The following is a 27172-nucleotide window of genomic DNA, read 5'->3' as shown; positions in this document are numbered from 1 at the left end:
GCTTAAAATTCAGTTTAAACATAAACGCTTTCATAGAATATTCCACTCTTAGGTTATAATTTAACCCTTTAACTATAGACAGTATTATTATACATACAGGACACTTTTTCAATGGAAGAAAAGCATGTGTTCTATTCTACGTGTATTACGTGTATTACGTCACTCTACCCAATGAGGAAGGAGCGTTGAATATAAATATCAGATATGTTCCATTCAGCTAGCATGATACTGAATTCGTCTACACATCGTTCATTATCACTCCCGAACCCGACATGTAAAGAGAGACAGAAAATATGACTTATACATGATCCTTAATTATTACACAGGGACATGTGTTTATAAATAATTAGAACTTCCAACAGCAATAACGTAGCTGACGTCACTGGTCACGTGTTCATGACAAACCGAGTCGAGTCAAACTTGATCCCAATCTGCAACAAACCAGATGTTGTTTAATTAAAGTAGATGAAGAAGAAGAAAACCAAACAATAATATACGATTTTATCAAGGTAGGTCCGGTTTTCCTCATAGACTTGCACTGGGTCACAATCGAATCTCGCCCCTACCAATATGGCGGACATGTTGACGTATTGGACAAGCTAGCAACGTCGGCTAATACGAAGGCTACTGTTTAGCTGCATCAGTGCCTGGTACGTGACGACATATTTAGCTGGCGAGAATATATATATATATATATATATATATATATATATATATATATATATATATATATATAAAGCTTAGTGTACGATGTATTGTGGCCTAAAAAACAGGTTAGCTTTCCAATAAAGTTTGGTGGATTCAAAACAAAGATGGCCGCGTTCATGTAACACAAGGTGCACCAGTAATATTAACCTTTTTATTCAGTGTCAGTACTGTATTTTAATGCTAAACCACAAGATTATCTATCTATCTATCTATCTATCTATCTATCTATCTATCTATCTATCTATCTATCTATCTCTTACTATGAAATAATAGTTTTGCTATGTCTTTTTGTAAGAATGATACTGTGATTAGTGTCGATACTGCACTGCATTTACAAATGTACTTGCGATAAGAGGAAATAATTGTGATGTATCTTGCATGTACTGTATATGTTTACAGATATAAAACATATTTTAAGGGCCATTCTCATGGTTGAACATTGCTAATTGGTCAGGATGAACAGCACCCAGTAACCATAGCATTTAGAGACTGTGCAACTTAAGGATAAACAGGAAAGTGCACTTACTGTAACAAAACATTGTAAATAGTTGGCTAGCATAACAATAACAGTTGAATAAATAGATGAGTGGATCTTTAGATCTTGCAATTACTGGTATTTACAACCCCGATTCCAAAAAAGTTGGGACAAAGTACAAATTGTAAATAAAAATGGAATGCAATGATGTGGAAGTTTCAAAATTCCATATTTTATTCAGAATAGAACATAGATGACATATCAAATGTTTAAACTGAGAAAATGTATCATTTAAAGAGAAAAATTAGGTGATTTTAAATTTCATGACAACAACACATCTCAAAAAAGTTGGGACAAGGCCATGTTTACTACTGTGAGATATCCCCTTTTCTCTTTACAACAGTCTGTAAACATCTGGGGACTGAGGAGACAAGTTGCTCAAGTTTAGGGATAGGAATGTTAACCCATTCTTGTCTAATGCAGGATTCTAGTTGCTCAACTGTCTTAGGTCTTTTTTGTCGTATCTTCCATTTTATGATGCGCCAAATGTTTTCTATGGGTGAAAGATCTGGACTGCAGGCTGGCCAGTTCAGTACCCGGACCCTTCTTCTACGCAGCCATGATGCTGTAATTGATGCAGTATGTGGTTTGGCATTGTCATGTTGGAAAACGCAAGGTCTTCCCTGAAAGAGACGTCGTCTGGATGGGAGCATATGTTGCTCTAGAACCTGGATATACCTTTCAGCATTGATGGTGTCTTTCCAGATGTGTAAGCTGTCCATGCCACACGCACTAATGCAACCCCATACCATCAGAGATGCAGGCTTCTGAACTGAGCGCTGATAACAACTCGGGTCGTCCTTCTCCTCTTTAGTCCGAATGACACGGCGTCCCTGATTTCCATAAAGAACTTCAAATTTTGATTCATCTGACCACAGAACAGTTTTCCACTTTGCCACAGTCCATTATAAATGAGCCTTGGCCCAGAGAAGACGTCTGCGCTTCTGGATCACGTTTAGACACGGCTTCTTCTTTGAACTATAGAGTTTTAGCTGGCAACGGCGGATGGCACGGTGAATTGTGTTCACAGATAATGTTCTCTGGAAATATTCCTGAGCCCAGTTTGTGATTTCCAATACAGAAGCATGCCTGTATGTGATGCAGTGCCGTCTAAGGGCCCGAAGATCACGGGCACCCGGTATGGTTTTCCGGCCTTGACCCTTACGCACAGAGATTCTTCCAGATTCTCTGAATCTTTTGATGATATTATGCACTGTAGATGATGATATGTTCAAACTCTTTGCAATTTTACACTGTCAAACTCCTTTCTGATATTGCTGCACTATTTGTTGGCGCAGAATTAGGGGGATTGGTGATCCTCTTCCCATCTTTACTTCTGAGAGCCGCTGCCACTCCAAGATGCTCTTTTTATACCCAGTCATGTTAATGACCTATTGCCAATTGACCTAATGAGTTGCAATGTGGTCCTCCAGCTGTTCCTTTTTTGTACCTTTAACTTTTCCAGCCTCTTATTGCCCCTGTCCCAACTTTTTTGAGATGTGTTGCTGTCATGAAATTTCAAATGAGCCACTATTTGGCATGAAATTTCAAAATGTCTCACTTTCGACATTTGATATGTTGTCTATGTTCTATTGTGAATACAATATCAGTTTTTGAGATTTGTAAATTATTGCATTCCGTTTTCATTTACAATTTGTACTTTGTCCCAACTTTTTTGGAATCGGGGTTGTACCAAGGATATTACCAAAGTGCTAACTCTCAGAGCAAAGTGTGGCAAATATAAAAATGCACATTGAAAACATCAAAAGTGAACGGATTCTGTGACTGTGTGTGTGTGTGTGAGTCATGAAGTCAACCAAACCCAGAAAAACACCACGGTGACTGGAGCCCTCAGTTTCGTCTTTGCCTCGTAGAGCTAACTCAAACACTCCACAAAATTTCACGCATTGGATGAGCCGGTTTAATATGTGCCTGTTCTTGCTCACCTCATCGTTGTGGCGGCGAACTGCTAGCCTGTAGCCCTCATCCGGTTGTGTAGCGATGTTCACTCTCCCAAAAGCCGAAAATTTCAGGCAGCTGCCCATGTGAATCTTTGATGACTCATTTTTTTTTAATTTTCTCCGACAAATGATGCATGTCCGAAACTCCAGTGACCGTCCAAGCAGTGTTGTCCGTGGAGCCACCTCCAGGGTGGAAAAGTAAGCAGGGGGAGCAGAAAACCACCGAGGCGTCCTCGCAGCCAGCTCGCCAGGATTTGCGCTGGGACCATGTTGAAGTAAAACCTCGAGTATATGATTTCCCCCCCCTTGTCGAAATTTGTTTTATGTTTAGATTTGGTCGAGGGGGTCCAGCTTGTTTTGTTGCCAATTTAGCTCAATTTGATCGCTGACTGAATGGAACTTCTTTTAAGGACCGTACTGAATTGCTTTCCGCATCCATCTCACCTCAGAAACTGAGCGGATCGAACGCAACTTTGCCGCGCTGCACAGTGACGTAAGCACGTTAGGGCAAGCCCCCCCCCCCCCCCCCCCCCCGGAACCCATAGAGATTGCATTGAATTGTCAGTCAGGAGAAAAAATATATATTAACATGGGACTCTATCAGTGAACTCTTGGGCGATTTTCAGCGTGACTGAAATCGCCCCAAAAGGGGCGGTACTCTAGAAGCAAGACCACCCTGATTGGACAATGATACCCAGAGACAGATTAAAACGGCCTCGAGCAGCACTGGTGAAAGTTTGTTTTAAAAAAAGAAGAAAAACTTTTTTCGTTTTGGCAGTGCGTCGCCCAATCGCCCTTATGCACCAGCCACCCTTGAACCATAGTGATCATCTAGAAAAGTAAATCTCGAGAAATGTCATGTCAGGATCTTCTTGAAGTTCATACGAATCTCAAACTGTATTCTCATCACCGCACCTCTGCTCCAGGTCTGCTGAGCGATCGAGAACTTCTTCAGGATGAGCCGCTCCATCAATCTCCTGCAGCAGATGACCATCTTCGTCACCGTGGTTACCGGTGGAGGCTGTGGGATGATGTACTACCTCATACAGAGTGAGTGAGTGAGTGAGTGGTTGAGAAGCCGTTTTCCAGAAGGGCTCATTTTATGTCAGGAAGAGTTACTACAGTGGTGCTTGAAAGTTTGTGAGCCCTTTAGAATTTTCTATATTTCTGCATAAATATGACCTAAACCATTATCAGATTTTCACACAAGTCCTAAAAGTAGATCAAGAGAACCCAGTTAAACAAATGAGACAAAAATATTATCCTTGGTCATTTATTTATTGAGGAAAATGATCCAATATTACATATCTGTGAGTGGCAAAAGTATGTGAACCTCTAGGATTAGCAGTTAATTTGAAGGTGAAATTAGAGTCAGGTGTTTTCAATCAATGGGATGACAATCAGGTGTGAGTGGGCACCCTGTTTTATTTAAAGAACTGGGATCTATCAAAGTCTGATCTTCACAACACATGTTTGTGGAAGTGTATCATGGCACGAACAAAGGAGATTTCTGAGGACCTCAGAAGAAGCGTTGCTGATGCTCATCAGACTGGAAAAGGTTACAAAACCATCTCTAAAGAGTTTGGACTCCACCAATCCACAGTCAGACAGATTGTGTACAAATGGAGGAAATTCAAGAGCATTGTTACCCTCCCCAGGAGTGGTCAACCAACAAAGATCACTCCAAGAGCAAGGCGTGTAATACTCGGTGGGGTCACAAAGGACCCCAGGGTAACTTCTAAGCAACTGAAGGCCCCTCTCATATTGGCTAATGTTCATGAGTCCACCATCAGGAGAACACTGAGCCACAGTGGTGTGCATGGCAGGGTTGCAAGGAGAAAGCCATTGCTCTTAAAAAAGAACATTGCTGCTCATCTGCAGTTTGCTAAAGATCATGTGGACAAGCCAGAAGGCTATTGGGAAAATGTTTTGTGGATGGATGAGACCAAAATAGAACTTTTTGGTTTAAATGGGAAGCGTTATGTTTGGAGAAAGGAAAACACTGCATTCCAGCACAAGAACCTTATCCCATCTGTGAAACATGGTGGTGGTAGTATCATGGTTTGGGCCTGTTTTGCTGCATCTGGGCCCGGACGGCTTGCCATTATTGATGGAACAATGAATTCTGAATTATACCAGTGAATTCTAAAGGAAAATGTCAGGACATCTGTCCATGAACTGAATCTCAAGAGAAGGTGGGTCATGCAGCAAGACAATGACCCTAAGCACACAAGTCATTCTACCAAAGAATGGTTAAAGAAGAATAAAGTTAATGTTTTGGAATGGCCAAGTCAAAGTCCTGACCTTAATCCAATCAAAATATTGTGGAAGGACCTGAAGCGAGCAGTTCATGTGAGGAAACCCACCAACATCCCAGAGTTGAAGCTGTTCTGTACGGAGGAACGGGCTAAAATTCCTCCAAGCCGGTGTGCAGGACTGATCAACAGTTACCAGAAACGTTTAATTGCAGTTATTGCTGCACAAGGGGGTCACACCAGATACTGAAAGCAAAGGTTCACATACTTTTGCCACTCACAGATATGTAATATTGGATCATTTTCCTCAATAAATAAATGACCAAGGATAATATATATTTTTTTACCTGAAGTCTTTTTATTGTATTTTGACATAAGACAAACAAACATACAACAACAAACCCCGACCCACCCAGCCCTATCGCACCACCACTTTAAAAGTAAAACAAAACCAGCAAGTCAACACAAAACAAAGCATTCATACAACATACAGCAGGTTCACAGCGGTTTACGTGGTGCATATTATATCGTACAGAGTGATACTTCCCACTGCTATAAATAGACATTCAAATAGGGAAAAGAGGAAAAAAAAGGGGATAACTAGAAGTAAATAAAGAGTAAATTAAAAGGAGGACCACATTCACAGTAGGATTTATATCATTACAATGTCATTAGAATCTGTCTTTTCAACTAATGTAAGGACAGGTTGCCAGATGTGACAGAATTTAAGGTTATTGCCCTGTATATGATACCGAATTTCTTCAAGTATCAGGTAGTACATGACATCATTAATCCAGTGTTGAAAAGTAGGTGGGGATTTGTCTTTCCATTTCCTTAATATAATGCGTCTGGCAAGTAGTGTTGCAAATGCTACAACTGTTTTGCCCCAGTTGCCTATACTAAGTTCTTCAGGTGTTACTCCAAAAATACTAACAACTGGAGATGGTTCAATATTAACTTCTAAAGCTCTGGACAAGAAAGCAAATACTGAATCCCAAAACTCAAATAGCTTAGGGCAGCTCCAAAACATATGTGATGGTGTAGCTGACTCGGTATTACATCTGTCACACATTGGGTCAATGTCAGATCTGATCCTCGCCAGCCTTGCTTTTGACCAATGTAACCGATGAACCACTTTAAATTGGTTTTAAAGTGTCTCCTTAATGTAAGGAGGAATCTTAATCAGTTTATCTAGAAGACAATCTGTTGGTAATGCTGGGAAGGAAGGAAGGTGCATGGAGACAAAACTACGGAGTTGCAGATGTCTAAAAAAATGTGAGTCGGGAATGTCAAAATGTGTTTTCAAATGTTCAAAGGAAGCAAAGGTCCCACCAACATATAAATCTTTAACTGTACTCAGTCCCTTTTCAGTCCAGATCCTAAATACATTGTCAGTTATAGAGGGAGTGAACATATTGTTTCCAACTAAAGGTGCGCTCCTGGACATCTCACATAAAGAGAAGGCTCGTCTAAACTGTGTCCATATTTTGAGGGAATGCCTCACAATGGGATTACTGCAAAATGTTGATAGAGGCTCTTTGAGGGGTATTTTAGAACAGGCTATTGCATGGAGGGAAACTTGTTTGCAGGACGCTCTCTCAAGCTGTAGCCATTTAGGGCCGTTTTCGTGGCTAGGACAATGAATCCAAAACAGTATATTTTTAATGTTAGCAGACCAGTAATAATACTGAAAATTGGGCAAGGAGAGCCCGCCATGCAATTTGTGTCGTTGCAGCACTTCTTTACGTATACGTGGGATTTTCCCATTCCAGATAAAACCAGATAAGAGTTTGTCTATGAAGAATGACCTTGTTAAGAAAATAGGAATGCATTGAAAAACAAACAAAAATCGGGGCATGACATTCGTTTTGATAACATTAATTCTCCCCCCCAGAGACTGAGGAAGAAGGTTCCAACGGTCTAAAGCATTTAAGGAGTGGAGGGAAATTGGCTTCATATAAATCCTTAAACCTATTGGTTATCCAAATTCCTAAATACTTAAATTTATGTGTGCAAATTTTAATTGGCAGGGGTTGGCTTATAAACTGGCAAGAGGGGTCAACAGGCATAAGTTCACTTTTCTGCACATTAACCTTATAACCTGAAATCTTACCAAAGGAACTTAATAGCTCTAGCATCTTTGGCAGACTTATCTCAGGGTCAGACATATATACTAGCATATCGTCTGCATACAGTGAGACCTTGTGTTCTGTCCCACCTCTCATTATGCCTTGTATTTCAATACTGTTACGTAATGCTATTGCTAGCGGCTCAATAGTTAAGGCGAATAAAAGAGGTGACGGGACAACCCTGTCTAGTGCCACGTTGCAAATTGAAAAAAGGTGAGAGGTTATTATTGGTTTGGACAGCTGCCATAGGTAGAGAGTACAACATCTTAATCCAATGTATAAATTTGTCTCCAAAACCAAAACGCTTCAAAGTATAAAAAAGATAATCCCACTCCACCCGATCAAAGGCTTTTTCGGCATCCGGTGATATCAAAACCTCTGTGCCCTTGGGTGGAGTGGGATCATAAAGGATATTAAGCAATCTGCGTATATTAGAAGATAGTTGCCTATTTTTAATGAACCCTGTCTGGTCCTCTGATATCAATAATGGGAGTACTCTTTCCCATCGTAGGGCTAACATCTTTGCCAGTATTTTACTCTCAACATTTAGCAGAGAAATTGGGCGATACGAGCCACATGATAGAGGGTCCCTCTCCTTTTTAAGAATAAGAGATATAACAGCCTGACGCATAGTTGGGGGCAATGATCCAGCTGTAAATCTCATCTCATTATCTCTAGCCGCTTTATCCTTCTACAGGGTCGCAGGCAAGCTGGAGCCTATCCCAGCTGACTACGGGTGAAAGGCGGGGTACTCCCTGGACCAGTCGCCAGGTCATCACAGGGCTGACACATAGACTCAGACAACCATTCACACCTACGGTCAATTTAGAGTCACCAGTTAACCTAACCTGCATGTCTTTGGACTGTGGGGGAAACCGGAGCACCCGGAGGAAACCCACGCGGACACTGGGAGAACATGCAAACTCCACACAGAAAGGCCCTCGCCGGCCCCAGGGCTCGAACCCAGGACCTTCTTGCTGTGAGGCGACAGCGCTAACCACTACACCACCGTGCCGCCCCCAGCTGTAAATGATTCCTGAAATACAGAAAGTAAAAGGGGGGCAAGCTCTTTGGCAAACTTTCTAAAAAATTCGGTGGGGAACCCATCTGGCCCTGGGCATTTACCATTTTGCATAACCTTTACTGCAGAATAAAATTCTTCTTCTGTAAATGGCTGGTCGAGTTCAGATGCTGTTTGCTGCTTAACTGATGGGATATTTAAGGTATCAAAAAAGGACCTGAACAAATTGTCATCTTTGTGAGACTCTGAAGTGTATAACCTAGAGTAAAACCTATAAAAGGTCTGGTTTATTTGAGAGTGGTTGACGTGTTTAGTGCCTGATTCATCAGTTATTTCAGATATACACTGAGCTGCAGACCTTTGGCGCAACTGGTGGGCAAGAATCCTCCCTATTTTCTCTCCATGTTCATATATTTTGTGACGTGTTTTATTGAGCAGGTTTGTAGTATGTTTAGTCGACAGAAGGTTAAATTCTGTCTGTAACATCAGCCTCTGCTTATACAAATCAGGAGAGGGAGTCTGAGCAAGCGACCTATCTACCTGTGAGATATTATCTATTAATTTCTTGAGATGCGCAGTTTCCTCCTTTTTCTCTTTGGCACAGTAAGAAATAATCTGTCCCCTTAAATATGCTTTCATAGATTCCCATATAGTTGAGGATGACATGCCTGGTGTTTTATTATATTCTAGAAACGCTGATATTTCAGATGAGATAAACTGAACAAAGCATTCATCACTGAGCCATAAACTGTTTAAACGCCATGGGCGGTAAGTATCTTGTGAGGTTGGCATGTCCAATCTCATCAGCAATGGGGCATGATCAGATATTACAATTGTTTGATATTCACACTTACTAACAATGGGAAGAAAACGGTTGTCAATTAAAAAATAATCTATACGAGAAAAGGTCTTGTGAACATGAGAAAAAAAGGAATAACATCTAGAAGTGGGGTTCTGAAGACGCCAAACATCTGTAACATCATATGTTTGGAGAAATAGCTCAATGGTTTGGACTGCTCTGGTCTGAGGAATCACTCTTGGTGAACTACGGTCTAAAGGGGAAAAAGTAGAGTTCAAATCTCCTGCCAAAATTAGATAATGAGAATTTATATCTGGTAAACGAGAAAAAAGTGTTGAGAAAAAGGACTCGTCATCCCAATTGGGAGCGTATACGTTAGCTAGAATAACTGGAGTTTCATACAATCTGCCTGTAACTATAACATATCTTCCAGAGGTATCTGCCTCCACCTTTGACATTACGAATGGAACATTTTTATTTATCAGAATAGCTGTGCCCCTTGATTTACTATTAAAGTTGGAATGATATAGTTGGCCTATCCAGGTCCCTCTCAATCTGGACTGGTCACATATACGTAAATGTGTTTCTTGAAGAAAAGCTATTCCAACATTAAGCTGGCTGAGATGTGAAAGTACTTTCTTACGTTTAACAGGGTGATTTAAAGATTTGACATTCCAGCTAATAAAATTTACTGGACAACCTGTATCTCCTCTTAATTGTGAATTAACCATTTGACATCATGTACAAAACCATAATCCATATTGAATACCGGTAAGTCAAACAAAAACATGTCCTCCATAAAACAGAAAAGATAAACATCTGGTGCGATCAGGCCCGGCGCCAGGAACAGTTTACTAAGGGGGCAATTAGAAATCGCAAGGGGGCAAATATTTTTTCATATAGTGTTTTTGTTTGTTTGTTTGTTTATTTAGTAAACCAATGTATATACATAATATAATAAATACAATATGGAAAATATACACTAGTTGTACATGGATAACGCAAGAAAGTTTAAAACTTATTTCCATTGCGGTCCATGTGTGTAGTAGTGATGGCGGTCTGACAACGTGTTTCAAACAATTAACTGCGCCAACCACAAAACCACGGCCCCAAGGTTGCTTTAGTCCGGGAAAATCATGTGGCATATTACCAGGGCAGTTGCGCTTTATCAACCCCCGTGCCCACCTGTTAACCCTCCCCTCCAATTTTCTCACAGACACGCGTTACAACCGGAAAGATGCCAAACATAAAACAACACACACAAACCTACAGGCAAGTCCTTTACATTTAAAATACATACAAATAGCTCCGCGGCATGAAAACAAAACATCAATGCAAGTAAGTCTAAGGTACTTGGCTCGGCGGCCAAAATCATAATTTAAAAAAATCAACAGACCCCGCGGCTGCACCAGTAATAGCCTTCCTGACTCGCACCGAGTCAACGCTAACCACTTAATCCGCGATCCCAGTTTAGGCGTGTAGGGGACTAAACACTCTGAAGTGATGAATTTTCACCCCCGCTGCATGGGGGGGTGACGTCAACGACACATATTCTTACGCTATTTGCGCACAAAGCGGACCATATATGAACACACACACCGACATAAACGGAGATAAACTTAGCCTACAAAGAAAGAAAATGGATTCACAATATTGTGATTGAATTCATTTAATTCGGTGGGGGAAAGACTACTCCCGTAAACTGACTGCATATTGCAGAGACAGTGCACTTGTAAGTGTGCATGTAAAACCCCCGCTAGCGCGACCCCTCCCCTTGTCCTTATCACAGGTCTGTGTGTGCGCGGCTGTGTCAGCATTTCACACATACACCCACTATAACTAGTCCCCAGTAGTTAGGATTGATACATATGTCTAAAACAGGGTTAATATTAAATTCAGGCTTTTTGAAATAATCCTACCTTAATACAATTGAATTCTACGATTGTAACGTAAGAATCATAACAACCAATCAGATTTGTTCTACCGTGCCAGTTTTAGTAGTGATTTATGTGAAATGTATTTTTGTGCAATGCGCAACCACTTAATATTTCGTATTTGAAAATGCAAATTATTAATACGTCTATAATACATTATATTTTCATAAGAAAACAATTAAGTGATCTGAGTCTCCGTTGAGGGGGCGGGGCTGTAGCCACGAGGGGGTGACGCCCCCTTTCGCCCCCCCATGGCGCCGGGCCTGGGTGCGATTGAAACCCTCCCCCTGTCACCTAGAACGAGGTGAACGCTAAACCCCTTACAGCGTAATCCACACATAGTGTTTGTTATAGAAAACTCTAACTCGAGCAGGGCGCTCTGCCAAATAGGCTGCTGTAGCAAAGAAAAAGGCGCTCTCCATAGGTAAACTTAAGATGTTGTCTAGGCGAGTGACATTAGCCTTAAAAAACTTGTGGCGAAATTACAGCACTAAAAAGGAATATGCTAACAAATTATATTATGAAAGTCAATGAAAAATTGGAGGCGAACAGCCTACCTGTTATAACTGTAGGCAATATTCAGTTCGTGGCTACTTTCAATAGACTACATTCATCAATACCTTCATGAGACGGAATAATCACAACAAATTGTCAGTCATTAGATGTGGGTCTCTCTCCAATGATGTCCGACTTCACATATGACATTGCTTGGTTTGGATCCAGAAAGTCTCTCTTGACTCCATTGAAGGTGATGCGGAGCTTGGCAGGGTGCATGACTCCATAGCGAACATCAGCTCGACCTTTCAGCAGTTGTTTAACGTCGTTAAACGCAGATCTTGCCCTTGCTACAGAGGGAGGATAATCCGGAAAAATAGAAATAGGCAGTGCTCCGTATCTCAAGCCATCACCCGCTTGCCTCGCCCTGCGCAGTATATCCACACAGTCCTGGTGATAGTGCAATTTCGCGATAATGGCACGGGGTTTGCCCTTAGCTTTCGCTGGTTGTGGGGTGCGGTGAGATCTGTCGACTATCACATCTTTATCCAAGTTGAACACTTCCTTTAGTAGCTGCGTGACAAAAGATGGAGCGCCCGCTCCGGCCTCCTCAGGAACATTCATTATTCGGATATTTGACCACCTCATTCTCCCCTCCATGTCCGTACGTTTTTGCTGCAAAGCCGACACTTCTGATTGAAGTTTTCCAACTGTAGTTTGGAGATCTGTCACATCATCTGAGCATGTCGTCAGGCTGTGCTCCATATCAGCTACCTTGGTTGATATCGAGTCTAGATCAGTGCGAAGTCGCGAAACACTGCTCACAACCTCAGTTTTAACCGACTGAATTTCACTTTTCACAGCGTCGAATTCACTAGCAAGAAGATCTTTCATTTCCGACCTGATTAATGTCGAGATGTCATCTTTTAGAGAGGCAAGGAGTTCGGCTTTAACGTCAGCCATGCTAGCTTGCTTGCTGTTAGCCGTACTTCGTCCAGGAGTGTAGGAAAACTTTCGCAGGCTCGTCTTCGACATTGGCAAAATCTCGACAAAATTTTTACCTAGGTCATATACGTGACTTCAAAAGTCTATCTGACCACTATTCATCTGTAGTAAGCGCTCTAAATACACATTTTAAGTTTAAAGTTGGCAGAGCTTCCCAAAACGTGGCTTACTCCATGGCCTGCTCGATAGCGCCCCCAAGGATATTTTTGTCTCATTTGTTTAACTGGGTTCTCTTGATCTACTTTTAGGACTTGTGTGAAAATCTGATGATGTTTTAGGTCATATTTATGCAGAAATATCGAACATTCTAAAGGGTTCACAGACTTTCAAGCACCACTGTACTTATTGTAATTATTGAAATGTGATAAGTCAGTTGTTTGGCTTTTTATTTTTGGAAGAAGTCTCCAGTGTTAGTGCTTTATAACATACAAAGATGAGAGGGGTAAACTTTTTGTCTTGTCTAAAAAAAAAAGATTCCATCCATTCTGTTTAGAAAACTTTGCCAAATCGGAGTATTACAGATCAGCAGTTCAGCAGCTAAACGATCACTCCACGGCGATGGCCAATCTGGGAGCTCCTCCCTTAAAGATCCACAACATCCATCTCACCGATCGGCATAACCGCGTCAATCACACCATTGCCCAGGTCAGTCTTGTTCTCCGTTTTGGACTGGAATTACGATAAGCAAGAAGTACATGAAATTAAATTCAGGGTTTTATCAAATTCCCTGCCATCACACCACCTTGAATTTAAAAGTCCACTTGTGTTTACTTTTTCAGCTAAAAATCCCTGTGACCGGAACAAAAACGGGAGGCTACCTGTACACAACGTCCAACAGAGACACTATGATGAACAGGTAGGTGAAGAACGAATCCCAAACCACTTGGATAATAGATACAGTCCTTAAGTAATGATAATTGTGTTTAGATTGTGCTTCTCCCAAGATCAGGGTCAGTCAAGTAGACACAACATGGAGCATGAAAATCAGACAGAGGGTTCGGAAGTCATAAGTACCAGGATTAAAAAAAAAAAAAAAGTTATCAAAGATATCGATAAACACGAGGTTATAAGGAGACAAAACATGAGCACCTGCAGTTTCTTTGACAGAGGAGCAAGTAAATAAGGAAAACTAAATCTAGATCCTGAACGAGTCCTCAGTTAAAGGTACATAGTAGATAAACAATGCTAGTAACGGTTAAAGGGATAGTTCGGGATTTTTGACATGAATCTGTATGGCATCCCCATCAATAGTGTCGTGTGCAAACACACTGACTTACCCCTGACAGCATCCTGTGAGTCCAGTTCTTGTCCAGTTTTGGTCCAGACGAAAGTAGTCCGGCAAGTTTGTTGGGGTCACGAAAGTAAAACGTTTTTCGTCTCAAAACAGTATGTGTTCAAAAGAGTGATATATTTGCATCACAAAACCGTTGCCAAATAAAAAGTCAGACCTCGAAATCGCTTGGCACTATTTTCTCTCCCTTCTTATCACTGCGCGCTGCCGCCAGGTGACAACGAAACGCAGACCCGCTAAGCTGGTGGGAGACCAAGGCTGCACTCTATCCACGGCTTACACACGTGATGGCACGGAGGATGTGTATAGTGGCAGCATCTGTCCCCCCAGAGAGGATCTTTTCAAAAGCAGGACAGATTATAACTGAGAGGAGAAATAGAATCAGAATTAACTAGTTCATTGCAGCAATTAAAGGAATAGGTAGGAAAAGGAAGGCGCAAAGACACCGCGGAGCGCCTGAAAACGGGTTTTCAGGCGCTGCGCACCCCGTTTTCAGGCGCTGCGTGGTGTCTTTGCGCCTGCAGCGGTGCTTTGCCTGTGCTGTGGCTGAAAATAGTTCCAGATATAAATTGGTCTAGTAAATCCCTTCGTGTTAATTTGCATTGATATGTGTACTCGATGTGAATGTACAAGTCATGAGAAATAATTATAAAAAATCTTCCGAAAGAGCCGGCTCCTTATAGTAAGAAGAGCCGAAATTCCCATCACTAGTAAACAATGAATGAAACAGCCGTGGCTGTCACCTGGCGGCAGCGCGCAGTGATAAGAAGGGAGAGAAAATAGTGCCAAGCGATTTCGAGGTCTGACTTTTTATTTGGCAACGGTTTTGTGATGCAGATATATCACTCTTTTGAACACATACTGTTTTGAGACGAAAAACGTTTTACTTTCGTGACCCCAACAAACTTGCCGGACTACTTTCGTCTGGACCAAAACTGGACAAGAACTGGACTCACAGGATGCTGTCAGGGGTAAGTCAGTGTGTTTGCACGACACTATTGATGGGGATGCCATACAGATTCATGTCAAAAATCCCGAACTATCCCTTTAAGCACAAAGCTATGTCAGGAATATAACATAACCAGGTTGTGCTGTTGGAGGAAAATAATCCATGACAGGGTGGTGTGATGAGGCCCGACACGAAACAGAGTTACGCCTCCAACCCCCAAATTATTATTTTTTTATTTTTCCCCTTGTAACAACATCCTGGATTGTTTTATTCCTCTTCTCCAACAGCAGTTTGGTTTAGTTTATTCATGAATGACACATCATCCTTTTCAGGGGTTTTCAAAGTGTGGGAGAGTCAGCCCCCCCTCGGAGAGCAAATAAACAACAGGCCCCCCCCCCCCCTTACAATTTTTGTTGTTGCTATACTTAATGTTCCATTCGTATTTTTAAAAAATGGTTGTTGTACACATTTTTATTTTTTTCTTTTTCACATTTTAAACATCTGTGCTTTTTAAAACATCTTTTTTTACACATTTTAAACATCTCATAGCATCGTTAGCTAGCACCTCTTGGCAGACAACACACTGTGGCAGTGGAGCATCTTCAGATCCAGTCCATGAAAATCCAAACTTTAAATAATCATGGTCGTACTTCCTTCTTTTTTCAGTCCCCCCAGGATTCCGCGGGCCTTTTTTGTGATTGTTGCGGGCTAAAATGTCTGATGTTGCGGGGGGTTTTCCAAAAAAATTGCGATGAAAGTTGCGGTGTTTTTTAGGTTTTTGTTGCGATTACATTGTGGGAGGAAGTGAAAGTTGCGAGAAACTGTTGCGATTTTCTCTTTTTGTGATTAAAATTGAGTGATATGTTAAATATTAAGTTATTACTGAAAAACTATTGATTAAAAAACAAAGACACTGAGAAATGGTCCTATAAACAACTTTACCAATATAAAAGATTACCAGGACTACAAAAACGCAGAAAAATAGGCTTTACTTATCCAAATGCACCTGTTGGTTCAAAAGTTAAAGTGCATAGAACCTCACAGCACAACATGAAGTTACCTTCAAATATAATATAAATGCCTCAGCTTTCATGTAAGAAAAAAAAAAACTATTAATACTAGTACTGTGTGCAGGCAGTCTCTCCTGAAGACTAAATTAAACAATAATTATAAACTAATAAAATAAATGGCTCAGGCTTCATAGAAGGAAAAAAACAATTTGAACAGAATCTCACAGTATGATGCTGAAGCTGCCTAAACAATGGAAAATAAAATACCATTATGGCAAAAATGTTGGCATCCATTACTTTCTTGTATTAAATAAAAAAAAAATAAAGTGCACACAGTCCTTTACTGTAAACATAACACACTTTCAGTAACAGAATTTAAGCCTATATAAACACTGACTCGCACATCATGCAGTGTTGCCAGATACTGCTGACGTTTTCCAGCCCAAAATATGTTCAAAACCCGCCAAAATGCACTTAAAACCAATCTGGCAACACTGCGCGCATGCTGCTTCTCTTGAACGTAAACACGGAAGTAAGGCGGAAGGTAGTTTGTCGATGTCACCTCGAGACGACACCAACGATTGGTCAAATTTGCGGGAAAGTTGCGGTGATTGGATATAATTGTAACACCGCCCTGAATTCCCGGGGATTGGTTGAATTTGCACTGAAGTTGCAAATCGCAACATCCTGGAGGCTCTGGGTTTTTTTGCTCGGCCCAAACTCTGTCTCCTCACTCAGTGTAGCTTTAGGTACTAAAAATCGATCCATTTTGTCTCTGGTAAAGGCTCCTCACGTTGCGCCCCCCCGAAGAACTCTGGCACCCCCCAGGGGGGGCGCGCCCCACACTTTGAAAAGCCCTGATCCTTTTAATCCATTGATAGCTGAGTTTAATGTTTGTGTAACGTCGGCGACACAGAATCATTTTCTTTAAACAGGAGGCATGGAATGATTCACCCAAGTCATGATTCAATTCGATTCTTGATGTTTCTAAAAAATAAATAAACGAAGAAGAAAATTTTAGTACCAAAAAAAAGCAATGTATATCTTCCTATTCTTTATCAACTATTAATATTCATTTTGTTAAAGTAAAAAAAAAAATCACTTTCTTAATAACCAATAATAATTAGTGGTACTTGAAAGTTTGTGAACCCTTTAGAACTTTCTATATTTCTGCATAAATATGACCTAAAACCATCCATCCATCCACCGCTTATCCGGATCCGGGTAGCAGCCTAAGCAGAGCAGCCCAGACTTCTCTCTCATTGGTGCTGGTAATCCCCGATGTGGGTGGAGCACAGAAGCACGGCAGGCGAGAATTCGTGTTCACACCCACTCACTTTATTGAGCTTTTCAGCTTTCTTTCTTTCTTTCTTTCTTTCTTTCTTTCTTTCTTTCTTTCTTTCACTCGTTCACTCACTCACTCACTCACTCACTCACTCACTCACTCACTCACTCACTCACTCATACGTGTTGTGGTCAGGGAGCAAATCCCTCTTCTCTCCTCTCCCCCTCCCTTTATACTCCATCCCTGCAACACACACACACACACACACACACACACACACACACACACACACACACATTGACATCAGGTGTAATGACCTAGCCACTTACCTTCCCCGACCCCGCCCTCCATTCACAGACTGCTGCTTGGCCATGCCCCCGCTGCCACAACCACATCCGCAAATTTAGGCATCTTAAAATGTTTTTATTAATGCCAAATAAAATATCCAGCACAAATTATATATGATAGACATAAATTAATAATTTATAAACTTTATTTTAAACACGTTTTTAGTTAGCGGGACTGCAGCTTATCACCTCTCGCGCCCGCATTGTGCACTCCCTCTCCCACCCGCGCCCGTAATGAGCTTTCAAAATTTGTCCTGCACCGCACTGCTTTGCGTCGGGTCCTGCGGGACTCCCGCGGGACTGCAGGGCTCTATCGTGCAGTGGGAAAAAATGCACTGCTCCTGTGTTCCATACGTAGAAGAACTATCGAGGAGACGATGGGGACGACCTCGAGCTTCCATCGTCATCTGGCAAGACCACACCCAGAGAAGGAAGTGACACGCTATGTTCATTGCCCTGTTGATAGTGGGCGGGGCTTGCTTGCTGAGCGATGAACTAGCTAGTGTTAACCCTCTCTCATGTTATTTGCCCTGTTGATAGTGGGCGGGGCTTGTTCTCTGACTCGACTCAATTTATTTTAATGACTTGGACTTGAAAGCTGGGGACTCGAGACTGGACTCGGACTCGAGGTTTAGTGACTCAACGACAATTCTACATCCTCCTCGGCTCAATTTTTTCATTTTCAAGAATTAAAGAACATAAAAAAAAAATTGGATCATGGTGAAATGGGGAACTTGAAATTTGAAACTTGTCATCAGGAAGAGTTAAGTGTAAAAGTTTGTACACCCCCAGGATGAGAGAATTCCCTTTTCTTCTAAGTTTCTGACAACTTAGTTGTCAGTTTTAACCGGCTGATGTAATCCACGTCCTCCGTCAGAGAGACAGTGGGGGGAAAACAAACAAACCCTTCTTCCTTTGTTGATTTGCCTCATGTTTTGGATCATTCTCGCATTGCGGGCGACACCCACACTTCATGTTGAACATCTTGACATTTACATTCCATTTCCATTTTTTCCCATTCAAACTTTTGGGATGCAAACGTTTTCCCCCTCTGACTGTAGGTAAATTCTCACGCAGGTACTCTAAGCAGCAGGACAAAACATCAAACCATGATGTAAAATTGTGCCCGTAGTGTTCGGTTCGGAGCGGTGTATCAGTGGAGGATTGAGCGCAGACATGACCACCACCACTCAGGTGGAACTGAAATACTGGAAGTGTGTGTAGTCTGCAGGGGTGACATCGTTAATCAAATTCGTTGTAAAAAACCTTTCCTCGCTGTCATCTTTCGATGACGATAATGATGGCAGCAAGGCGGACATTTTGAGAGCCGGGATCTGATTGAAGACAAACTGAATTAATTGGGCTTATGTTTGTTTTTGCGACGTCTTCAGCAAATTGATCAAAGCGTGAGCTTCACTCAGAGATGCCGACATATACGGTAACTTGCAAAAGTATTCATCCCCCTTGGTGTTTGTCCCGTTTTGTCGCATTACAAGTTGGAATTAAAATGGATTTTTCGAGGGTGAGCACCATTTGATTTACACAACTTGCCTACAACTTTAACAGTGCACATTGTTGTTTTTTTATTGTGCCATAAGCAATAATTAAGATGGAAAAAAACAGAAATCTGGAGTGTGCAAAAGTATTCACCTCCTGTCGTATGAAACCCCTAAATAAGAGCTGGTCCAACCAATTCATTTCGTAACTCACATAATTAGTTGTTCAAGATCCACTTGTGTGCAATCAAAGTGTCACATGATCTGTCACATGATGTCTGTATAAATCAACCTGTTCTGGAAGCACCCTGACTCTGCAACACTACTAAGCAAGCAACATGAAAACCAAGAAGCCTCCAAACAGGTCAGACACCAAGTTGTGGAGAAGTACAAATCAGGGTTGGGTTATAAAAAATATCCCAAACTTTGAATATCCTACGGAGCACCATTAAATCCATTATAGCAAAATGGAAAGACTATGGTACCACTACAAACCTGACAAGAAGGCCGCCCACCAAAATTCACAGACCGGGCAAAGAGGGCATTAATCAGAGATGCAACAAAGACACTAAAGATAACACTGAAGGAGCTGCAAAGATCCACAGTGGAGATGGGAGTATCTCTGTATCGGACCACTTTAAGCCGTCCACTCCACAGAGTGGGCGGGGCTTTATGGAAGAGTGGCCAGAAAAAAGTAATTGCTTAAAAAATCACATTTGGAGTTTGCCCAACAGCATGTGGCAGACTCCCCAAACACATGGAAGAAGATTCTCTGGTCAAATGAGACAAAAATTGATCTTTTTGGCCATCATGGGAAATGCCATGTGTGGCGCAAATCCAACACCCTGAGAACACCATTCCTACAGTGAAGCATGGTGGTGGCAGCATCATGCTGTGGGGATATTTTTCATCTGCAGGGACAGGAAAGCTGGTCAGGACTGAAGAAAAGATGAATGGCACTAAATACAGGACAATTCTGGAGGAAAACCTGTTTGAGTCGGCCAGAGGTTTGAGACTGGGACGAAGGTTCATGTTCCAGCAGGACAATGACCCTAAACATACTGCTAAAGCTACACTGGAGTGGTTTAAAGGGAGACATTTAAATGTCTTGGAATGGCCTAATCAAAGCCCAGACCTCAATCCAATTGAGAATCTGTAACATAACATGAAGATTGCTGTACACCAATGCAACCCATCTAACTTGAAGCAGTTGAAGCAGTTTTGTCTTGAGGAATGGGCAAAAATCCCAGTGGCTAGCTGTGCTAAGCTAATAGAGACATACCTTAAGAGACTTGTAGCTGTAATTGTAGCAAAAGGTGGCTCTGTAATGTATTGACTATGTGCAGGTGAATACTTCTGCACACTCCAGATTTCTGCTTTTTCATCTTATTGTTTTTGTCTCACAATTTAAAAAAAAAAAAAAACTAAAATAATGTGCACCTTTAAAGTGGTAGGCATGTTGTGTAAGTCAAGTGGCGCTAGCCCCCCAAAAATCCATTTTAATTCCAGCTTGTAATGCGACAAAACAGGACAAACACTAAGGGGGATGAATACTTCTGCAAGGCACTGTACGATTTAGGCATAGCAGCTACAGATTTGAAACACAATTACGATTCTTGGTGTAGACCTGAAAATAATAAGTTTTTTCAACTGGTTTTGCCTGTGTATTGATCGAATCAACATATTTTCAGCGTTCAGACTGTTTCACGTGTCATTGTTTCCACTGTTTCAGATAATTTCTGTATCCTTATGTTAGCTGTATTGTGATTTGGCCAAGAGGTGACCTGATTCATGCTCTTGGCCAATCACAGCGCATGTTCAGTGCAGCGCGCAGTCGTGATGCGTAGTCGTCTTCCTGGAAGCAAATGGTCTTCGTCGGTCTTGTTCCAGAACTGAAACTTTTGATTTCTCTCACATACCCCTTTTCCACCAAATCAGTTCCAGGGCTGGTTCGGGGCCGGTGCTGGTTCACAACTCGTTCAACTTGCGAGCCAGCTGAGAACCAGTTTGCTTTTCCATAGCTCGCGGTGCTAAGGGAAGCCACGTCAGTTACGTCGCTGTATACGTCAGTTACGTCGCTATGTTTGCATAAACTTTGACACGAATATCGAAGCAAAAACAATGCAGAAGAAGCAGCAGCAACAACAAGAACAATAATAATGGATGACTTTGCGTTTGCATAGCTGCGGCTTCTCGTCGCTTAAAAATGGCGATCTTTCCTGGTCTTGTTATTGTTGTTGGTCTTAACAACTCCGCCCCCCGCTGGTGTAAGCGGTTCTTTCCTCTGGCTCAGCAGAGAGTTGGTGCTAGCCTGGAACCGGTTTTTCTGGCCCCAGAGCCAGTTCTTTGTCAGTGGAAACAGAAAACCCGGTTCCAAACTAAGCACTGGCACCGAACCAGCCCTGGAACTGCTTTGGTGGAAAAGGGGCAACAGACTAGTGTTAAAGGAACAGTCCACCGTACTTCCATAATGAAATATGCTCTTATCTGAATTGAGACGAGCTGCTCCGTACCTCTCCGAGCTTTGTGCGACCTCCCAGTCAGTCAGACGCAGTCAGACGCGCTGTCACTCCTGTTAGCAATGTAGCTAGGCTCAGTATGGCCAGTGGTATTTTTTGGGGCTGTAGTTAGATGCGACCAAACTCGATGCTATCTGAGCTCCGTATCAATGCGCCGCCGAAGCGCGCAGAAGGTGTTAGTACGCCTGTCATTATAGTGCGGACTTTCCATAGCATAGAAAATCGCTACGTTTCAATTTGTGTAACTGAACTTGTTTCATATCACTGGTCATATAAACCTATGTAAACAGGAAAAACGTGGAAGAGTTTGGTCGCATCTAACTACAGCCCCAAAAAATACCATTGGCCATGCTGAGCCTAGCTACATTGCTAACAGGAGTGACAGCACGTCTGACTGCGTCTGACTGACTGGGAGGTCGCGCAAAGCTTGGAGAGGTACGGAGCAGCTCGTCTCAATTCAGATAAGAGCATATTTCATTATGGAAGTACGGTGGACTGTTCCTTTAAGTGTGAAGTGAGAACAGTCATACAATAGAAGTACACTGAAGAAAGCAAAGTCAGCGACATATAAGAAATTATCGAAGTAACTCCTTCAGCATGCTCAGTTTAATTAAATGTTGGATGGACGGGAATCTTTCAGTATTGACCTTAAGTTAAGTCCAGTATTAGACTGGTGCACTTGTAGTACTCGAGTCCAGGACTCGTGCCCTAATTTTAAGGACTCGTGAATCGTCTTGGACTTGAGCACTGATGATTCGGACTCGTAAATTAGAGACGAGGACTCGGATTTTTTCTTTATTTTTTGTAACATGCCATAATAATTTGGCATAAGATATTTGTCTACGTTAATTTTTATACTAATTTCGTGCAAGTGCATCAGACAGACTCTCGGGCCGTAAATAATTCACACCTGCACAGGATTAAGGTGCAATCAGCGTGCTTATATAAAAACTGTGAAAACGCACGCACTTTGCGAAGTATTGAGTTGCGTTGCTGACACATTACCGGGCCTTATTTCCTTGTTTGATTTCCTGTTTCTCGTCTTTGATTCTGCCGAGTCTACGATAGCCTGTTTGTGCCTTGCTCGACCTATTGCCCATTTCACCATTTTACGATTTTGCCTGCCATTTTGGATTGTTGACCTGCCTTCAGTTGTATTAATAAACACACCTTCTGCACTTGCATCCATCTCTCAACCATCTCTGACAGAATACTTCACACTCCCTGATAAAGAGAGTGCATATTCGCCTGTTCAGAAACAAACTAATGTTAATGGTGCTAAAGCAAACAGCTACCATCAAATGGTGTGGTTGGAGTCTTGGACTCGGACTCAACTCAAATTTTTTTTTTGATGACTCAGACTTGAACACTGGGGACTCGAGACTGGACGCAGATTCAAGGCTTAGTGACTCGACTTAAACAGGAAGTAAATACAGTAATTTTGTCGTTATTGAATGACCTATACATAAATCTTTTGTCTTTTGACTCTGGCTTTTGTCGTTGATCATGATGAAACTACTGAATAAGACTAGCTCAGTTATCTGAACCCCTTTTAGTCAGCCAAACTTTTCCCCCAGAGAGTTTGGATAATTGAGCTTGTACTGGACAGTAAACCCTGTATTTACACAAATTTTCCTCAAAAAGTAGCTCAAAATGACTTGGATTGCATCTCCAGGCCATTTTGCAAAAGTATTCCCCCCCCCCCCCCCCCCCCCCCCCCCGGGCATTTTTCGAGTTTTGTTGCCTCACAACCTGGAATTAAAATGGATTGTTTGAGGGTTTGCTATCATTTCATTTACAGAACATACCTACAGCTTTGAAGATGTGAATAATTTTTTTTTCTGAAGCAAACAACAAAGAGGGCAAAACAGAAAACTTCAAAGTGCATAATTATCCCCCCCCCCCCCCCCCCCCCCCAATGTCAGAACTTTGTAGAGCGACCTTTTGCGGCCATTACAGCTGCAAGTCACTTTGGATAAGTCTCTGTGAGCTTGCCGCATCTAGCCACTGGGATTTTTGCCCATTCCTCAAGGCAAAACTGCTCCAACTCCTTCAAGTTGGATGGGTTCCGCTGGTGAACGGCAATCTTCAAGTCTGACCACAGATTCTCAATTGGATTGAGGTCTGGGCTTTGACTCGGCCATTCCAAGACATTTAAATGTTTCCCATTAAACCGCTTGAGTGTTGCTTTAGCAGTATGCTTAGGGTCATTGTCCTGCTGGAAGGTGAACCTTCGTCCCAGTCTCAAATCATTGGCAGACTGGAACAAGTTTTGCTCAAGAATATCCCTGTATTTAGCACTATCTGTCTTTCCCTCGATTCTGACCAGTTTCACAGTCCCTGTTGCTGAAAAACATCCCCACAGCATGATGCTGCCACCACCATGTTTCACTGTGGGGATAGTGATCTAGGGGTGATGTGTTGGGTTTGCGCCAGATATAGCATTTTCCTTAGTGGCCGAAAAGTTCAATATTCGTCTCATCTGACCAGAGTACCTTCCTCCATACATTTGGGGAGTCTCCCACATGCCTTTTGGCAAACTCAAAACGTCCTTTTCTTATTTTTATCTTTAAGTAATGGCTTTTTTCTGGCCACTCTTCCATAAAGCCCAACTCTGTGGAGTGTACGGCTTATTGTGGTCCTATGGACAGGTACTCCAGTCTCTGCTGTGGAACTCTGCAGCTCCTTCAGGGTTACCTTTGGTCTCTGTGCTGCCTCTCTGATTAATGCCCTCCTTGCCCGGTCCATGAGTTGTGGTGGGCGGCCCTCTCTTGGCAGGTTTGTTGTGGTACCATATTCTTTCCATTTAATGGTGCGCTGGGGGATCATCAAAGATATATATATATATATATATATATATATATATATATATATATATATATATATATTAGTGCTGTCAAGCGATTAAAATATTTAATCGCGATTAATGTCGCGACAGTCATAGTTAACTCGCGATTAATCGCAATTTAATCGCACATTTTTGTCACATGAAAAACCATTGTAATTCTCTTATCAGCATAAAAAAGTGAATGGGCTTGCTTTGTACCAATGTTTTTTTTTAATTTTTTTTTTATTGCAAAGCATAACACGTCTTGACACAACCACCGCAAAGTGAAACCTAAGCCGAGCACCGGCGCGGGGCTAGCAAGAGAACCATGAGTGAAATGATCTACTGTTTGAGTTAGTCTACAACTCTAATCAGAGAGACAGGTTACACAGTGACGGTAGGCTTGACATGCTTGATTATAATATAAAGTACACTATTATATTAAGTTTAAGTTGTTCGTTGATAAATATTGCATTGAATCTGATCTTTACTGTTTCAGCTCACTTAACACATTTTGTACTTTTACACTTTCTGCCTGTTGATGCGTCGCGCTGTCCAATCAGAGGCGGCCAAATTTGCATATTACAGGAAGGATTTCTGGGATAGCATTGAGTTTACAGTTCAGAGGGATCTGGCTTCTTTAGACGCTGTCTTCTTAAAACTGAATAAATATTTAAAAAGAGCCAAATGAGCCAGTCTTTTGAACGGCTGTTTTCAAAGAACGGATCACAAAGATGCAGATCCCATCAAAGAGCCATAAATCCCAGCTCTACTAGCACGCCGTGCCCGCGCTGGTTCTTTGGGGGGGGGCAGAAGACTCTGGCTGTGCGGGGCGTAGCATTACAGTCTAGCTGCTATCGGTTTTCTAACCAAAGTCTCTGTTCCAAGTTCCTGGCAGTTTCAAAAGCTTATGAAAAACCTACATCATGTCACAGAGCGTTAATCTCGCGATAAAAAAATTATCGCCGTTAAAATTGAGTCAAGTTAACGCGTTAATAACGCGACATTTTTGACAGCACTAATATATATATTTTTTTCTTTTATAACCCAACCCTGACTTGTACTTCTCAACAACTTTGTCCCTGACTTGTTTGGAGAGCTCCTTAGTCTTTGTGGTGCTGTTTGCTTAGTGGTGTTGCAGCCTCTGGGGCCTTTCAGAAAAGGTCTATGTATACTGACAGATCATGTGACACTTAGATTGCACACAGGTGGACTTTATTTCACTAATTCTGTGATTTCTGAAGGTAATTGGTTGCACCAGAACTTTTTAGGGTGTGAATACATACAGTATGCAGACGCCAATTTTCAGGTTTTCATTTAAAAAAAAAAAATTAAATATTTTTTCTCATTTCACTTCACCAACTTGGACTATTTTGTGTAGATCCATTACATAAAATTCAGATTTAAAGAAAATTAAATTACAGGTTGTAATGTAACAAAATGGGTAAAAAGCCAAGGGGGTGAATACTTTTGCCAGGCACTGTATTTGGTACAGAGTTAAAATGCCAAGAATTACAAAGAATCGCAACATTTTATAAAGGCTATCGAACCCTCAACTCACTTTAACTTCTCTGTATTCAGACTGCATCCTGCTTCGTTTTTCTATGACATAACGTGTGAATGTGAAATCCAGATTCCGCATGGAATCATTCGCTCTTCCTTTCCTGGAACGTTCTCTGTTCTCTGCAGGTGGCAGCTCCAGCGAGTGGCTTTACAGCTGAAGACTGGCGAGACCATCGAGATATATCCCAGACCAGAATTCGAGTAGCTTTACACGTAGCTCGGTATGAACTGCGCATACTCAAGACCGTGACGAGTGAATATAGGGTTAATCTCAATAAAGAACCATTTTATCGTTTGTTTTTTAGATAATAAAGATAGATGTGCTGTGATGGAGAAATGATTAAAAAAAGTCAAAGTAATACTGCATCCCAAAGTGTTTCATTGTAAACGATGCAAAGTTTATGCAAATGACTCAATGTTTTTTGTGACTGATGTAAAATCCAAGAGGCTTAAGATTCATATAAATGTGAGTTAGCGCTCTCAAAATACAAAACGCACAAGCTAGAACTAATGCACCTTCTTCAGTCTGGATGAAGAAACGATTATGCTGTATCAGATTAGGTTAAGGTCTTTTTATTTGTTGGTACAGTACACAGTTAAAACGAAACAGTATTTCTCCAAGGACCAGGGTGCTCCAGTAAACCTCACAGGACTACAATCTACAATACAGCATAAAGTGCAAGAGTGCAACACTGCAGACAATAAATGACACAACATAAAGTGCAGAGTTAAGTGTGCATATTGAGGTAGTACAGTGGTGCTTGAACCCTTTAGAATTTTCTGTATTTCTGCATAAATATGACCTCAAACATCATCAGATTTTCACACAAGTCCTAAAAGTAGATAAAGAGAACCCAGTTAAATAAATGAGACGAAAATATTCTACTTGATCATTTATTTATTGAGGAAAATGATCCAATGTTACATATCTGTGAGTGGCAAAAGTATGTGAACCTCTAGGATTAGCAGTTAATTTGAAGGTGAAATTAGAGTCAGGTGTTTTCAATCAATGGGATGACAATCAGGTGCGAGTGGGCACCCTG

General features: G+C 41.6%; 1 protein-coding gene across 3 annotated transcripts; it reads left to right on the top strand.

Annotated features, from left to right (window-relative positions):
* Positions 1-234: 234 nt before the first annotated feature.
* Positions 235-26488, top strand: LOC132886680 (cytochrome c oxidase assembly factor 1 homolog). Of its 3 annotated transcripts, none has more exons than XM_060921627.1 (5): positions 235-509; positions 4131-4254; positions 13336-13487; positions 13622-13698; positions 26256-26488. In XM_060921627.1, exons 2-5 carry the CDS (start codon positions 4161-4163, stop codon positions 26332-26334), a joined length of 402 nt encoding a protein of 133 aa, XP_060777610.1. In that variant the 5' UTR covers positions 235-509; positions 4131-4160; the 3' UTR covers positions 26335-26488. The 3 variants fall into 3 exon arrangements, with proteins under 3 accessions (XP_060777610.1, XP_060777619.1, XP_060777629.1); XM_060921636.1 differs by lacking the exon at positions 235-509 and adding an exon at positions 550-650; XM_060921646.1 differs by lacking the exon at positions 235-509 and adding an exon at positions 765-836.
* The last annotated feature ends 684 nt before the right edge of the window (positions 26489-27172 follow it).

The sequence above is a fragment of the Neoarius graeffei genome, chromosome 1 (assembly GCF_027579695.1).
Source record: "Neoarius graeffei isolate fNeoGra1 chromosome 1, fNeoGra1.pri, whole genome shotgun sequence".
Classification (NCBI taxonomy): Eukaryota; Metazoa; Chordata; class Actinopteri; order Siluriformes; family Ariidae; genus Neoarius; species Neoarius graeffei.
This window is presented reverse-complemented; position numbering and strand designations above follow the sequence as displayed.

Coding starts and splice junctions, on each gene's coding strand:
- LOC132886680 (XM_060921627.1), top strand. CDS start 4,161: ATGAGCCGCTCCATCAATCTCCTGCAGCAGATGACCATCTTCGTCACC. Junction 4,255..13,335: donor GATGTACTACCTCATACAGA/GTGAGTGAGTGA, acceptor CATTCTGTTTAG/AAAACTTTGCCAAATCGGAG. Junction 13,699..26,255: donor AGAGACACTATGATGAACAG/GTAGGTGAAGAA, acceptor TGTTCTCTGCAG/GTGGCAGCTCCAGCGAGTGG.